The 17,083-nt window shown below is 43.2% G+C and overlaps 1 protein-coding gene across 1 annotated transcript in view; it reads right to left on the bottom strand.

Moving 5' to 3' along the window:
- Positions 1-6,393: 6,393 nt before the first annotated feature.
- LOC145361418 (B-cell linker protein-like) overlaps positions 6,394-17,083 on the bottom strand; it is a 51,924-nt gene continuing 41,234 nt past the window's right edge. The window contains exons 16-18 of the mRNA XM_080217151.1: positions 11,453-11,536; positions 9,048-9,203; positions 6,394-6,740 (exon numbers count right to left, since the gene is read on the bottom strand). Of these exons, the coding sequence (XP_080073277.1) occupies positions 6,624-6,740; positions 9,048-9,203; positions 11,453-11,536 (357 nt within the window). The 3' untranslated portion in view covers positions 6,394-6,623. The remainder of the gene's footprint in view (positions 6,741-9,047; positions 9,204-11,452; positions 11,537-17,083) is intronic.

Below are 17,083 nucleotides of genomic sequence, written 5' to 3'. Positions count from 1 at the left end.
GACTTTGACGTTGATATTCAGATTCATGATTTTAAAAAAAACTTCCTAGAAAATGGAACTGGTTTGACCAGCTAAAGTTCAAAGGGAAAGAGGCTGTCTCAAATGAGTGAACAAATTGTGTTTTCACTTAATCATGTGACCCATTGTATTCAGCAGAAGTCTGGGCGAAGCAGTGATTGATGCTCTACATACACAGCATAGCCACCAGAATTGCAACACCCATGTGTTTATCTTGTCGAGTATTTTCAGTAGGAGAGAAGTTAGTGAGATAGATTTTCAACAACAATAGAATTATTTGCGTTCACTCTTTTTAGAAATGGGCTGTTTCCGCAAGCACTCTATAAATTATGGTTTGTTATCTGTCTAAGATTGGCAACGCTAATTGGAAGCATTTCTTGAGGTGTGATTGCATGATGTCCTGACCACATGGCGTCTGCAAGGTTTATTGCATTTTGCATATGAAAGTCCATTTGACAAATCCAGTACAATCCTGATCAGCTCCTATGTCCTACCCTCTTCATACTTGAGGTCATTCTCCACCTCGGTTGCTGGAGGTGCTAACTGACATTAAGTTCTGTTCACCCATTATTCCTGCGCTGTCTGATGTACATTGACTCCCAGTTAATCAGCATCTCAATGTTAAAATATTCACCCTTGTTTTCAACCTTCCATGACCCTGCTTTTGTCCATAATTGTTCATCCCGTAACCTTCTGAGATATCTACACTCTTCGAATTCTGGCCTCTTGAGCATCCCTGATTTTAATCACTCTACATATGGTGCCCATGCTTCCAGTTATCAAGGCCTAAATGAAAGAATGTCTTTTGGTTATCTGAATTCAGACCTCCATCTGTACCCTGGTGTCATATTTTGCTTTATAATGTTCTTGTGAAACGTCTGGTGACATTTTATTATGATGAAGGTGCTGCTATATTGTCATTGGGGGTCACATGTATTTGAGCATCTTTACTCGTAGAGGGACAAAAAATTCGGCGGACCATTCATCGGTGCGTTGAGCTTGAGCAGGAATTTCCAGTCCTGGGGTGCACATGGCCAGGGAATGCTGCCCATGATCTTTTGCCAACTGCTGTTGTGCAAGATGTTCTGAGAACAGATGCCACCTCTCAGCAGGCAAATAAAGGAGATTATGGGCAAGGAAGATGGAATAAAAAATGGAGGACCAGTTCATAAAGGGAAAATCACAGGTTGAAGAGGTTTGATTCCATTTGTAACTAATAGTAGTTAAGTAAAATTGAATTGCAAACTAATAGCAATACTAATAACCCACAGACTTTACTAATATCCAACAACAATACATTGATAATCTACATCCTAACACTCTTGATGTAACCTGAAGTATTCCTGTAATCCACTGATACTTGATGCTACAACCAGCATCTGGGTAGCATAAGCTGTGGTGACTTTTCCCAGTTGATGCATTTTTATTTCTTTAAGATTTCCTTGGACTCTGGTTTAATGTAGCAACTCTGAACTGGAAACCTCAATCAGGGCTGGTCTAAACTTGGACTTCATGCTTCAAAATCAACTGGCAGCTGATCCAGAATCACATCAATTACAGGATTGTTTGGAGTACTTCTTGCTGGGCATGTTGTATGAAGCTCAGTGGCAAAGGACAAAATCTTTTCAAAAGATAGCATTGTTGTTTCTGGCAAAAGAATTGTTTGTTTTCTCTCCAGATGTTGTGACACTTGACCAAACAAATCCAGAGGGCGTAATTTATGCCATTATATGGGGAGTGGGAGAGCCTCAACACACAAATAAAACTGCATTCTCAAAGATTGTGACGCCATCTTTAAAGGGCTACGCGATCAGAACATGAGTTAACCTCTCCCCAGCTGACCACGGAGGTCTCAGGGACCCCCATTGCCACCCACCCAGATCCTGATCAGAGTTGGTACTTGCCCCCTGCCAATCATTGGCTCCTTCTCATTCCCCCAACTCCCAGCCCTCCCAATCATTGGTTCCCTTCCACCTTCTCCCCCACACTGTGCGCCCCCCCAACCCCATACGGCATCCACCTCCACTACCCCCACCCCCAACAGCCATCGCCAGCATCCCCTGCTCCTCTGTCTGCTCCAGCCACCGTCACATCCCAATGAAACTGCAAGAGAGTGCTTGCTAATGAACCGCTATTATATTAAAACAAGCTTTCTGCAGTTCCATAGCATATTTCACGCCACTCCACCAGTGAGGGGCCAGTAAGATCCAAACTCGGAATCTCGCCAGCGTGAATCACATTCTCCAGATTTTGAGCACGCGCCATGATTCCATTCCCATCAACAGAGCTCAACATCGCCTCACCATTTCTAAATAATTCTTAGGTTTAATAAAGGAGAGTTTTCTTTTAACTCATCATGGAATGTGGACACTTCTGGCACTTCTGACAGTACAGAAGGAGGCAATTTCGCCCATCAAGTCTGCACCAATAACAATCCCACTTGAGCCCTATCCCTTAACCCCACATATTTACCCTGCTAATTCCCCAACACTCAGGGACAATTCATGGCCATTCCACCTTACCCGCACACCTTTGGACAATGAGCATAAACCTGCCACATATTTGTTCATTTCGAGAAATGAAATGTGCAGGTTCTTTGTTTTCAGCATGTTTATATGATCAAGAACAATACAGACTGCCAATCCCATGTCAGTGGGCACTTCAAATGTAATTTCTACCTTATCTCAGTCTTCTTTCCTGCAAGTTCTTCTTAATCTCACTGGACCATTCATCTCCTGATACCATGTGACCTCCTTTTGGTGATTCTATTTATCCTTTTGGATCAGAAGCTGTCAGTGATCAACTCACACCTTTGCCAAAACAGCAAAGCTGATATCAGGAACCTGTTGGAAAGGGCAGCTGGACCTGCTTCCTCCGGATCTATAGCAACACATCTTGAAACTTCAGCGCACACAACGTGATTGTTATAATTTAAAGCCTTGTAATGTGGTGCAATAGGGATAACATCAGAGCCTATAATAAGGGTGAGCTATGTTAAAGGGATAGTCTACTAAGTAAGTGACTTACGCCACCTGCATGATGTATAAGGCTCCAAGGTATTGCACATCAGTAACTCAGCCTGTCCTGGCATAATCGCCAGTACACTTCGTCAGAGAATACAGCTGCTTCATTGTACTAAAATCAGCAATACCAAATTCAGATGAAGACTGTCAACCCACTCACCCATATAAAAAAAGAGTTAAGAATCTGAAAAGCATTTTGTTGATTTTATTTTTCTTGCTGCTCCTCTCACTGAAGAGTTAATGGCGTACGGCCCCACAGGCTGCTCAGATATTTCACACAGGATCTATTCTTCACATATGACTACAAACATTAAAGGAACTTGAAAAGTAAAGCAGTCAAGTCTGATATATTCTTGCTGAACATTCTGACACTCATACAGCAGAGTTAATGGGCAGTGATCAGGTGAAAGATTAGAATATTGGTTGATTCTATACTCCTACTATCTGCTGGGAGTTCTCAGGATAATTACATTGCATCTCACTCACATTCCCAACCAAAATCAGCAACTCTCCACGAACTCAGTGGAAAATGAGATTTGTTGATCTACGTAGCTCAAAACTGCACACTGCCATTAGAAGAACATCTTGTTAAAAATGTAAGGAAAGTGAAAACCAAAATAGTCTGTCCTCTGAGATAATAACTTTTATTTTAGAAATACATTCGATGAGGAGAAATCAATGGGGAAAGAGATATATACAGAAAGAGATATATACAGAAGAAAAACGAAGGTTTTACGAACTTATTTCACCAGTAACACTGGAATGCAATAACCCACCGATACAGTTGGTGGAACTGATACTGTTACAAAGAGCGAATGTTTTCTTTGTTTCTGGGCTTTCATGACAGAATTTCCCAAAGCATTTTGCAGATATTTAATTATTTTCCAAAGTAGTCAGCATTCTAATGTAAGAAAGGCGGCACTTGCTTTACACATAGCATCTGTAAATACTCTTTTAAAGTGATGTTGGTTGGGAAATAAGTATTAACTGGCACACGAGGGAAATCTCCCTTACCCTCTTTTGAGTTGTATCTGGAATCTTTAAGGTCCATCTGAGCAGGCTGACGTATCCTCAGTGTTTGTCTTGCATGAAATATATTAACTCAGAACTGTCCCTCAGTATTAAGCTGACATGTCGGCCTTGATTTTCTGTTGAAACCTGCAGAGTGAGATTTGAACCCACAAACTTCTGTTGACTGAGATGAGCATGCAACCCACTGAGCACAGCCAACACTTTAAAGAAGCACATTGCATGTACTTAGGACCCAAGTGTTTTGCCCTGTGTGTTGTGTCACTTGACACAATTCGCACAGAACCCTTCCTTCTCCCTATTGGCCCTTCACTCAGGGTTGGCAGTACACGAGAGTGGTCGCAGTAATAGAAGTTATGACTTAAGTGCTGCTCTCCTCATCGTGTAATCATGTCAACTTTCTTCATGTTGGCTTATAGTATACTGGCCTTGAGTAGACACAGATCTAATCAATCAATATCCCTTTACAGAGTACAACAAAGTGAACTGATTGCACTTTTTTTTTAACTTCACAATTGGCTGTCCAGCTTTCTATTATTATTCGATATTCTGTGTAATTTTTTGTAATTTCTTATGATGCCACCATTTGACTGACTGGTGGCAGTTGGGCTGAACTAATGATGAATATTAAGCTATTAGCGAGACAAAATGAAAGAGTCTTGGAAATGGGACTGCTCCAGATAGTCTCATGAAAATGTTGATCTTAAATTTGCAAAACAAAAGCACAAGAAAAGTGGGCACAGTGGCACAGTGGTTAGTGCTGCTGCTTCACAGCTCCAGGGACTGAATTTTGATTCCCGGCTTGGTCACTGTCTGTGTGTAGTTTGCACACTCTCTTCATGTCTGTGTGGGTTTCTTCCCGATGCTCCAGTTTCCTCCCACGGTCAACGATGTATGGGTTAGGTTGATTGGCCATGCTAAAATCGCCCCTTAGTGTTTTGAGATGCATAAGGTAGAGGGATTAGCAGGTAAAAATGTAGGGAAAAGGGGTAGGGCCTGGGTGGGATTGTGGTCGGTGCAGACTCAATGGGCCAAATGGCTTCTTTTCTGCACTGTAGGATTTGTATGATTCTATGAAAAGTATTCTTTTCCCCGATTTTTAGTAATCACTCCAAGTAAGTAGTGTAGAGCAGAATTCTCCCATTTTGAGATTAAATGTGGTGGTGCACGAGTTCGGTCGACCAGAATAGTGGGACACCAGTGCCAGATTCTGAACTTGGAAGCTCATTAATTAAGCACAGGCAAGTTCTCCGACTCTCCAGGCAGGCTGGCAGCTGATTCATCTGCCTGTCCTCAACTGATGGATTTGAAGGTCCTCACAACATATTTAAATACCAGTTCAGCACATTGCCCCAACTTCATTGGTTTACACCCTTTCACCCTCCGCTCCTCACATGGCACTCCAACCCTGTCAAACCTCAAACCTTTGTTGCATTGATAGCATGAGTTCCACAGCACAGTCCAATCCAGATGAACACTGCTGTGTTGCATCAGGGCAAAAAGACCACTGTACTCTCCAACCCCAGGCACAAATCTGACTTGGTGATACGGGAGAGTCCATAGTTGCAGCATCGTGCCTTCCTTGAAAATGGAGACAGGAAGTGGTTTTCCCGAGCATAATAGTGAACAGTGCATCACAAGCAGTGCAGCACTCCGGCAAAAACTTGTTGCTATCATCCCAAAGTGTCTGGTGAACTGAGGACTGTCTTGTGCACACCCCTCATTAGCATTTAGGTTTGACGCCAATGTAAGTTTCCACTGCCATGACGCAAGATTGAAAGCCTGACGGGGGGATGCCAGTGGGCAGCTGTTTTAATAAGCTCTCATAATAATCGCAAACGGCATTTGTGCCAGCTGCCAATGGGAAGAATGACCCTCCACTAACCTGCTGTTGGGAAAATTACACCAGTCAGTTACTGACTTTTTGGCTCCTGCCAAATTCACCATGCCCACCCACCACTAAAGCCTCCATCAGCTAGTTGGGAGAATTCTGTCCGTTGCTTCAGGAGCTGGACAACCTGCAGGGCTGCACAAATATAAATTGCGAACAATGGTGAGAATTAAGTCATCTTGAAATTTGAAGATTCTCAAACAACTTAACTAGTCAATGGACAGCTGAGATTCTAACTCTGCTGAATTAGCTGATCTCAATGGGGATTCTGGAGCCCTGGGTTCTGAAGGGGAACACTGTTGAGGGTTGTGTCTCTTAATCATGTTCCAGTAATCCCCTGAAAGGGACAGCAGTTGTAAGAACATTGGATGATGATTGAGTTAAGCTCTGGCTGATATTATTGTCAAACTCATGCATGTAAGAAACAGTGCAGAAAGATAAACTGAGATTTTATTTTTGAAATAGTTGCCAGGTCCATGAAGAACATACCAGAGTACATTAATTCAAATGCTGTAAGCCCAGAGGTAATGTCATTCTCCTATTGTGAAATTGATTGTTTGAACGTCTGCAATCCATTTCTTGTTTCTGCAGGATTGCACTGGTAATTGCAAATTTTAATTTAATGACCAGTGAAAATTCCCCATGGCAAGTTTGCTAATTGCTCACAATTGGACAGGGTAAAGCAACAAAGTTGAGTCTTTCGTGTTGCTCTGCTGGTCAATCAGGATCAATGTATTCTGTTGATAATAATCAATCATTCCTTGAACACTGTCAAACCACTGAATTAGAAACAAAAAAAGGGGAAAAATTGGAAGAAATCACATTAGGGCAAAGGGATAAAGGAACAGAATGAAACAGTGATAGCTGTCAGTAAGGCTTTGATTCTGACAGATTATGCAGAGTGCTCAGTTACCGAGACAACTGGGTTCATTAGTTTGAACATATTACACGCAAATTTCTCAATCCCTTTTCTGCAAAATACATTTAATAGTCTCTTGAACTCATTTATACTTTATTTCAGTCAGTTTTCCCAGAACTCAGCTAAGTTTTAGGTGAAACGTTGTTCCTGGATTTTCTTCTTTGACTGACTGCATCACAGATATGACTGACGTGAGATCACAGCAAGCAATGCTAAGAAAAATGTGAATAATAAGGCTACCTGGCACAAACATGATGGGTGCGATTTTCCCACCCAGCTATGCTGGAAGTTTGAGTGGGACCCAAAAAATCAGATTTGTGGCCAGCAGGTCATGACTACCCCAGACCATCCCCAATGTACGGCTGATTTAAATATTCAGCAGCCCATTTCAATCTGTTTAGCAAGCTCCAGATGCCATTGTCCGGGCTCTTTCAGCTTTTCAACCTCGCTGATGAACATCCACACCAGCAGTGACCACAGCTGATCCCCAGCAAAGGGAACCAGACATGCTGGCCTTGCCAGTTGGACCAGAGGCAATTGAAGCCTCTCAGAGATTGAAGACGTGGGGGCAATGCCAGGCACACTGGCACTGCCAGCCTGGCACACCAGGTCTGAGGGGATTGGCCTCATGAGGGAGCAAAGCCAGGCAGGGCAGAGCCAGATAAGGGGGAGTTCGGAGGGAGGGGGAGGAAAGGTCGGTGATCAACCAGCAATTGGCTGGGAGCAGAGGGCAGAGCTGGGCAGAATGGGCAGTACCCATTCCCATGTGGAGGAAGACCATGTCCATGGGTGGGGATGTCAACCAAACTCCCAGTATGCTGGGAGATTGGGCGCATGCACAATGACCCCTTGAGCACTCTGCTGCCGGCCTCCCTGGAAGATTTAGACCATAAGACCAAAAGATATAGGAGCATAATTAGACCCGTGGCTCACAGAGTCTATTTTGCCATCTAATCATGGATGATCTGATTCTTATTCCCATTCTCCTGCCTTCTCCCTGTAATCCTTGATCCCCTTATTGATCAAGGACCTATTTATCTCTGACTTAAAGACACTCAATGATCTGGCCTCCACAGCCCTCTGTGGCAATGAGTTCCACAGATTCACCGCCCTCTGGCTGGAGAAATTCCTCCTCATCTCTGTTTTAAAGGAGTGTCCCTTCCATCTGAGGTTATGCCCTTGAGTTCTCAGCTCTCCCACTCATGGAACCATTCTCTCCATGTCCACTCTATCCAGTCAGTTTCAGTTAGATTCCCCTCATCCTTCTAAACTCCATCGAGTTTAGGCCCAGACTCCTCAACCATTCCTTTATATGACAAAGTCTTCATTCCTGGGATCATTCTTATGAACCTCCACTAGATCCCCTTCAAGGCCAGCACATCCTTCCTTAGGTATGGGGCCCAGAATTGCTCACCATATTCCAAATGGGGTCTGACCTTAGCAGCACATCCCTGCTCTTGTATTCTAGCCCTCCAGAAATGAACAAATTGGATTTGCCTTCCTCACTGCCAACTGAACCTGCATGTTAACCTTAAAGGTGTCCTGAACCAGGACTCCCAAGTTCCTTTGTGCTTCAGATTTCTGAAGGCTTTCCCGATTTAGAAAATAGTCTATGCCTCTATTCTTCCTACCAAAGTGCATAACCTTGCACTTTGCCACATTGTATTTTGGTTTAGGCTCTGCCCCCTCCCTTCTGGCGTGAATTGCCTGATGGCCTCTGCAATGCACAGAATACTATTAATAATTGAGAATCAACTTGCCAAAAAGGGTGGAAAAACCTCCCCTTCTCCTGCCTGTTGGGCACGTAGAATTGCTTTGAGAAAATCGCCCCCGATTGAATAGATCCCATGGAGAATTTCTGTACTCTTTGAACACCTGAGATTAATGCACTCAAAAATAAAAACCGTTGCACACAGCAATCCCACTATTGCTACATCCCCCATTGATGTGGAAATGTGGGGCAGAATTTTACAACTCTGTAGTGGCAGAGATGGGTTTAAAATGCGGCAAGCTATTCAAAGGTCCAGTGACTTCAGCAGAACTTGAAAATCTGATGGAAGGGGACACAAAATTCCACCAACCGTACTGAAAATACTCTCAGTTCATGTGCATCCTATCAATACCTGTGGAAAATGTGAAGCAAAATGCAGATATTGCTTTTACTCACCATTTCTCCTGCTTTCTCCTTGCCCAAGACATACTGATTCCTGCTTTCAATAAGACGAATTGGAATGTTATAAACTTTTCTTCTGTACAACACAGCCAGGGTATAAGGCTGATTCTTGTCACATCCTGAACTAGGTCTCACTAGGAAAGCCCCATCCTAAAGTTCAGAAAAGTCACAAATTATTCATTTCGAGATGCATATTCACTTTCCTCAGTTGATTTGCACTGATTCCATTCCATTTCAATTGATATAGCTGGGTGAAACATAGAGACTCAGGAGTGTACAACACAACCACATTTGAAAAGACGAGTTAGGAGGAGGTGGGTGAATCAAGCATAATGCTGAGTTTGTTGTAAAAACTTGTCAGTTGTAGGGAGGAAAGGAAGTCTTAAAATGGTTAGATATTTCAGAGTTTTGAGGCTTAATAAGTTAAATTAGATGTGATTCCATCTAAAATTAAGCACATAGGGTGGGATCATTGCACAACCTGCCATATGTTTTGCCATTGGCTAGCGGTGGCATTTTCTGGTCCCACCATTGTTCACAGAGTTTCCCGTAGAATGTGTTGCTGGGAAACCCATGGCGGGCATACACCACTGGGGAGACCAGACAATCCCATCAACGAAAACAGCCAGAAATTTCTGGCCATTAAGAGAAAGGCTCAAGACCAAGATTGTATACCACAGGCTGTTCAGTAAGGTTGGGGATATGGTTTATAAAGTGCTAAAGTCGTCATGAGGACGTCAGAAGCTGGTTCAACAAACCATAGCGTTGTTCCGGCCCTGACATATTATGTGAAGAATGAGAAGTTTTGACCATTCTGTGACAAGAGTTTGAATTATAAAAATGAATAGATTTAGCTTGAAAAAGGTCAGAAGAATAAGATAAGAAACAGGAGCAGGCTGTTTAACCCCTCAAGCATGCACCACTATTCATCAAGGAATGTCACTTTAACTCCACTTTATTGCCTGCCTTCAAACCCCTTTAGTCCCTTGTAGATCAAAAATCTGTCCAACACAGCAGTGACTCTGCCTTTGTGGCTTTCTGGGGAAGAGGATTTCAAACATTAACAACCGTCTGAAAGATAAAATTGTTTTCTCACTTGTATCTTAAATGGGAGGCCTCTTATTTTTAAACTGCGCTTCCTCATTCTAGATATCCCATCGGAGGAAACATTCCCCACAAAGGAATGGGAAATTTTGAAGTAGAAAGCTACAAAAGCTGCAGGAGGTTAGGGTACACGGAGTTGGGGGTAAAGTGTTAGCGTGGATTGAGGATTGATTATCGAACAGGAAGCAGAGAGTTGGAATCAATGGATGCTTTTCTGGTTGGCAGTTGGTGATGAGTGGAGTGACGCAGGGATCAGTGCTGGGTCCTCAACTGTTTACTATTTACATAGACGATCTGGAGGAGGGGGCTGAGTGTAGGGTAACAAAATTTGCTGATGACACGAAGGTGAGTGGAAAAGCAAAATGCGTGGAGGGCGTGGCAAGTCTGTAGAGAGATTTGGATAAGCTGAGCGAGTGGGCGAGGACCTGGCAGATGGAGTATAACGTTAGCAAATGTGAGTTTATCCACTTTGGTAAAAATAATAGTCAGAGGGATTGTTACTTAAAGGGTGAAAAGCTGCAGCATGCTACTGCGCAGAAGGACCTGGGGGTCCTTGTGCACGAATCACAAAAACTCAGTCTGCACGTGCTCAAGAAGGCGAATGGAATGTTGGCCTTTATAGCGAGGGGGATAGAATATAAAAGTAGGGAAGTCTTGCTGCAACTGTACAAGGCACTGGTGCGGCCACAACTGGAGTACTGTGTGCAGTTTTGGTCCCCTTATTTGCATAAGGATATGTTGGCCTTGGAGGGAGTACAGAGAAGGTTCACCAGGCCGATACCGGAGATGAGGGGATTATCTTATGAGGAGAGATTGAATAGACTGGGCCTGTACTTGTTAGAGATTAGAAGGCTGAAGGAGGAATCTTATAGAGACTTACAAGATAATGAAGGGGCTAGATAGGGTAGAGGTAGAGAGATTCTTTCCGCTTAGAAAGGAAAACAGAACTAGAGGGCACAGCCTCAAAATAAGGGGGGGGGGTGCAGTTTAGAACGGAGTTGAGGAGGAACTTCTTCACTCAAAGGGTGGTGATTCTCTGGAATTCTCTGCCCATTGAAGTGGTGGAGGCTACGTCATTGAATATATTTAAGTCACGGGTAGATAGATTTCTGATAGACAAGGGAATTAAGGGTTATGGGGAGAAAGCAGGAAAGTGGAACTGATCGACTTCAGGTCAGCCATGATCTTATTGAATGGCAGGACAGGCTCGAAGGGCTAGATGGCCTACTCCTGCTCCTATTTCTTCTGTTCTTATGTTCTTAACAATACCAGTGTCATGTAAATCTGGTGCCCACCTTGCCATTTTCATGTAACACAGCTTCTGCCGTCTTCCGATCCGACTTGCTTGCGTACCAAGGTCTGCTTAGCAAATTGATATTCTGTCAAAGCAAAAATCACAAATAACACATGTTTTCACTAATTTTGTGTAAAATTCAACTTGAACAGGAATTTAAACCTAGTGGTGGACTGTTGTAAACTCAGCCATTAAGTCACTGGCAAGTGTTCAGTGGGCAAGTGATGCAATGATGTTGAAAGTTACACTCAGAGGAAGAGTTGGGGGAGGCGGGAGATGAGACAATTGAAATAAAATTTAACCAGCTTAAGAGGTTGCATGAGGTTTAGTACACACCTTCTCACCATTACCAGATATTTGGAATTTGGAAGATGGCGTCCTCGCTGAAGTTATTGCCAATATGTTTGTGTTGAGAAGCTGAGGTAAAGGGAAACAGTCCAAAGTATCTGTATGACCAGAGCTGAAAAGTTGGGTATGGATGCTGAAGTTAATTAGACGATGTAAGAATGTAGCAAGTACTGATTTCTTAGTTGAGATATACTGGAAGAGATTGGAATTGAGTTGGAGCTTTGCTATGTTTTGGTGACAACATAATGAAGATACGTGAAGGAGGAAGAGTGTTCAGGGTGTTGCACTTGGGAAGCACAATGGTGCACTGATCATTGTACTCGCTCTGAAATATCGAAAGGTTGTGATGCCATTCAATTTCCCAGGAGTATTTTTGCATTCTATTAAAATAATTACTTGTATCACTTTTGGCACTGCATGTGGGTGGGAAATTATTTGAACAGGTAAATCAAAAAGCAAAGCATTCTTTGGAAAGGAGTTAAATTCCAAATCTTATACACTTTCTGAATATAAATCTCTGGCATGGAAAATGATTTTCAGCTCCCATTCGGTACTTGAAGAACTTCAGAAATATTTGAAAATTCTTCCTTTAAAGTAAATTTATATCTTGAAGAAACTTTGATTCTGAGAAATGATTTTGGAGATCCAGTTTTAAACTCACTCATGCTTAGGAATTCTCCTCAATGCCTTTTCGACAGAACAGTCACAAATTTGGCTTATCAGGACCAGGAAGTAAGAATATGGAATGTATCATCTAATCATTGCATTATTCTCTACAATGTCAGTGTGCTGGATTTTGAGAGGCAACATCAATTTTTTACCGCACTTATTTTCTCCTCTCCTTCTCAAGTAGTAGCCAAAACACAGACACTCAAAATGGATAGGCTGTTTAACTATATGGGCTATTACTGACGAGCCTGAGACTGTCCACATCCACTGTCCACTGTTTATGCACACACAGACTTCATGGGATGAGTTTCCAGCTATCAACCAGACATCATAACATCAAGCATCAGTCAAAATCATGCCAAAGAGATGCAAAAGAACTCGAATCATGGGGATTGGGGAAGGGGAAAGGTGGGGTGAGTTCTTTCAGTGCATAGTTTTTGGGTGATTGGAATGTTCAGATTGGAAATAATTGGACTAATGGTTTTAAAGGAACCTGGATCAGTGCGTATTCCTGAGGAAGACTGTAGTTAGACAACAAGGTCAATGGCAAAATTAAAAACTGTGAACCCTGCGGTCTAATAGCAAAACATTTTATATGGACTGGATTTTTTTTGCTTTTGTTATCTCCAGCTGTAAATATGTTCTGGCTTGCCTCCCATCTTGCACCCCTCAGTAAACTTAAGCTTATGCATGATTCAGCTGCCAATATCATATCCGAATTTGCAGCAGGTACTGTTTACATAGGAGAAACAGCAAACAAACAACACAGTCAGCCCAACCAGTCCGTATTGCTACCCTACTTGAGTCTCATCCCATCTTACCTTGTCTAAATCTATCATCAAAAACCAACTTGTCTCCTCTCTCAAATGATTTTCCAGCTTTCCCATTAATGGGGGTGAAGTGGAAATGGTCAAGAGCTTCAAGTTTTTAAGTGTCCAGATCATCAGCAACCTGTCCTGGTCCCCCCATGCCAACGCTATAGTTAAGAAAGCCCACCTAAGCCTCTACTTTCTCAGAAGACTAAGGAATTTTAGCATATCAGTTACAACTCTCACCAACTTTTACAGATGCACCATAGAAACCATTCTTTCTAGTTGTATCTCATTATCTCTTCCAGGCACCAACAGGGCAAGACACACCCAATGGGGGGGAATTTTCCTGTCCCGCCCCACCCGCCACGGGAATCGTAGCGCCTGGGACTCAGGTGGGATTTTCCGGTTTGGGGCGAGCATACCAGGAAAATCCCACCTACTATAAGCCACACTCCTCAACCCATCTCAGATGAGGATGCTGTGGAGCTGTTGGATGAAGATCTGTCACTGCAAATACCTCCACCAGCACATAGGCACAGACTCTGGTGGATCCTAGTTGTAGAGTAGGTTTGGGGTCACATTCTGGGGGACATCTCAAGGACTCAGTATTAATTTGAAGCAGGGCACACCAGGTCTCTGGCACTCAGGACTGTGGGAGATGAAGCATCTTATCGGAGTTTGATGTTGACCCTCTTGAAATGGCCATGTCACATCTGCTGGAGATGCAATGACAGGCAGCAGAGATAGAGTTGTGAAAAGCAGTCAACAGGTAAGAATGAAGAATGAAGGAATCTATCCGCATTCTGTGTGATGCTATAGCTCCAACATACGAATTGTCAAGGTCTCAATGAAAAAGGTGACGATGCCTTGGTCCAATAGACCCTGAGTTTGGACCTGCAACTTGCACTCCATTGCTATAGGCAGTGGTGGGATACATCAGCGGCTAGACAAGGGGATGGGGGTTAGGTTGAAACCCCTTGACCATCCTCCAGGATCCTTCTCATTTGGGACTTCTCCCACAGAAAGGAGGGCTAGTATCTGGGGATTGACCTTTTAACTATTGTGATTCTGATCATATTTCAAACAAAGTTCACTCTACTCTACTCCCACGCCCCCCGTACCCCCCCCCCCACCCCCCCAAGGCTGTTCCCCCTCACAGACTCTTTTTCCCTGTCGCCCCCGACACATTCCTCCACTCAGCAACCCAACCCCTTCACATACACTGTCCCTCTGCACATCTTCACATTATTCCACCCCCATCTCCACACAGTATCCTGTCATCCCCTCACACTCTCCAATTCTCACCTCACTTGCCTGGGGTCCTCAAGGCAGTCTGCCTCACCCATGCTGTGCCATTGTTGTGCCATCGTGCCTATCTCTCGTCTCAGGGTGACACATACTTGCTGCTAGCCTGTGAGGGGGCAAGACACAATTCTACTTATAGCACCTCGGCTTTGCCACATTGTATCCCCATCATGGCTTCAGGGCCTCACGCCTCTGGACGTTGTGCTCCTGCTGCTGGTGCAGACCTTGGCATCCACACACTCAACATGGCTGACTGCTGCACCTTTCCCTCACCTCATGGTCTTGCACATGCCTGCTGCCGACCATTACTTACCTTCCCAATCTTTGGATCTCATCCAATGAGTCTGATTTGGTTCTGCAATTGCTACTGATAGGCTTAAAATGCCTATCAGCAGGAATAATCAGCCTCTGATTGGTTGCCCTGTTAACTGTCTGACCATGTGGACGTGCATTCCAGCTGAACGGACTCTGGGTTTAGGTCTTCCAGTACCAGGTCTGGCAATACAACAGGGTGGCTGGTGAAGACCCCATGTTCCCGGCCCTTGTCCTTATTTGGCTTGGTGTCAATACTTCCCCAATTACACTCCTGTGAAATTCCTTGGGAATCTTCGTATATTAAAGACACTATATAATTACACAATGTTGTTCTTTCATTCAACTGTCTGTCTCATACATTCTCAAAAGTTGTCTTGATCTGAACTTAAATCTCTATACCTCATTGTGCATTTATCTTTATGGTTCAGGTCAGAAACTCCAAACTGGTTTATGTAACCTGCCCAGATCATAAATTTCTCACCTTGAATTTGGATGGGAAAAGCATGATATGCTTTGCTTCAAATGGCCCACTTAAAAATATAGTTAACTTGTGTGGAAAGAAAATTAGCAATTATCTTTTATCAATTACAAACTAAACAACCACAATGATGTATAAACCCTTCACAATTATATTTGAGATGTTCCAGACAAACAAAACCCATACACAAAACCCTTCCACAGGTTTAACACAGCAAAGACTTACGCTCACATGATACTGGAATTGAGTCCTTTGGTTGGAGAATTGAAAATCCTGACTTCTCAGCTTGTAACTGCTAGCAGCCCTTTGGGTAACCTCAGAATAGTTTGAAGTCAGAACAGCTTCCCAGAACACCAAGCAGAGATTCTGGTCAAGTCACCAATAACAGATTCTCTACTCCAGGAAAGCAAGAAGCCTTGCTTTCAGCTAACCAGCAGAGTTTCCAAAACTACACGGAGTTAGAGAGAGAGAAACACTGCTTTCAGTCTTTTCTAAACCAACTCTTCTAAACCAAACAGAAAATGAAATCTTAAATTCACTAGGAAAAAAAACTGTCCAGAACACATGACCGTCCTCCTAGCAATGTGGGATCATAAAACAACCCAGAGTAAAAATAAACAAGCCCCATTTAAACGACAAGGAGCCACAGGAACAAATAAGGGATTCTATAGACAACTCAGCAACACTGAGAGCTGCAGAGAACATGATTTTAAAAAAAATCTCTTTAAGCTCCACAAATGTCACACTATGCAATATAAGACAAGGTGCAGCACCAGATCCTGTGTGAAGCAGAGGGTATTTAATTCGATTGAATTTATTATTGTCACATGTATGGGATACCAACAAAGCATAGTGTTTATGCAGTACATAAAGAAGAAGGAAAGGATATTGTGCAGAATGTAGTGTTGCAGTTACTGATAGGGTGAAGAGAATGCTATGCTTACTGTGTCATAGGACCATTCAAAAACCTGATGGCAGCAGGGAAGAAGCTGTTCTTGAGTCAGTTGGTACGTGTTTTCAGACTTCTGTATCTTTTTCCCTTGGAAGAAAGTGGAAGAGAGTATTTCCAGGGTGCATGGGGTCCTTGATTATGCTGGCCGCTATCTGAGGCAGTAGAAAGTGTCATTGGAGTCAGTGGTGGGAGGTTGGATTGCATGATGGACTGGACCGCCTTCACAACCCTTTTGTAGTTCCTTCCGGTTTTGGTCAGAACAGGAGCCATACCAAGCTGTGATGCAAACAGAAAGGGTGCTCTCTACCTGGATTGGTGAGAATCATAGTGGACATGCTGAATTTCCTTAGTCTTCTCAGAAAGTAGAGACATTGGTGGACTTTCTTAACTATAGCTTCGGAATGGATGGATAAAGACAAATTGTTGGTGATCTGAACACCAAGAAGCTTGAAGCTCTCAACCATCTGCACTTCATCACCTTTGGTATAGACAGGGGCACGTCCTCCATTATGTTTTCTGAAGTCAATAACTATCTCCTTCATTTGACTGACATTGAGGGAGAGATTATTTTCATCGCACCATTTCACCCAGATTCTCTATCTCTTTCCTGTACTCTGTCTCGTCATTATTTGAGATCTAACCCACTACAGTGGGGTCATCAGCAAACTTAAAAATGAAGTTAGAGTGGAATTTGGCTACGCGCTCCTAAGTGCATAAGGAATATGTAATGGACAGAGGACACAGCCAATCGTG

This window comes from Carcharhinus amblyrhynchos, chromosome 34 (genome assembly GCF_965287045.1).
Source record: "Carcharhinus amblyrhynchos chromosome 34, sCarAmb.v2.hapA, whole genome shotgun sequence".
NCBI classification, from domain to species: Eukaryota; Metazoa; Chordata; class Chondrichthyes; order Carcharhiniformes; family Carcharhinidae; genus Carcharhinus; species Carcharhinus amblyrhynchos.
This window is presented reverse-complemented; position numbering and strand designations above follow the sequence as displayed.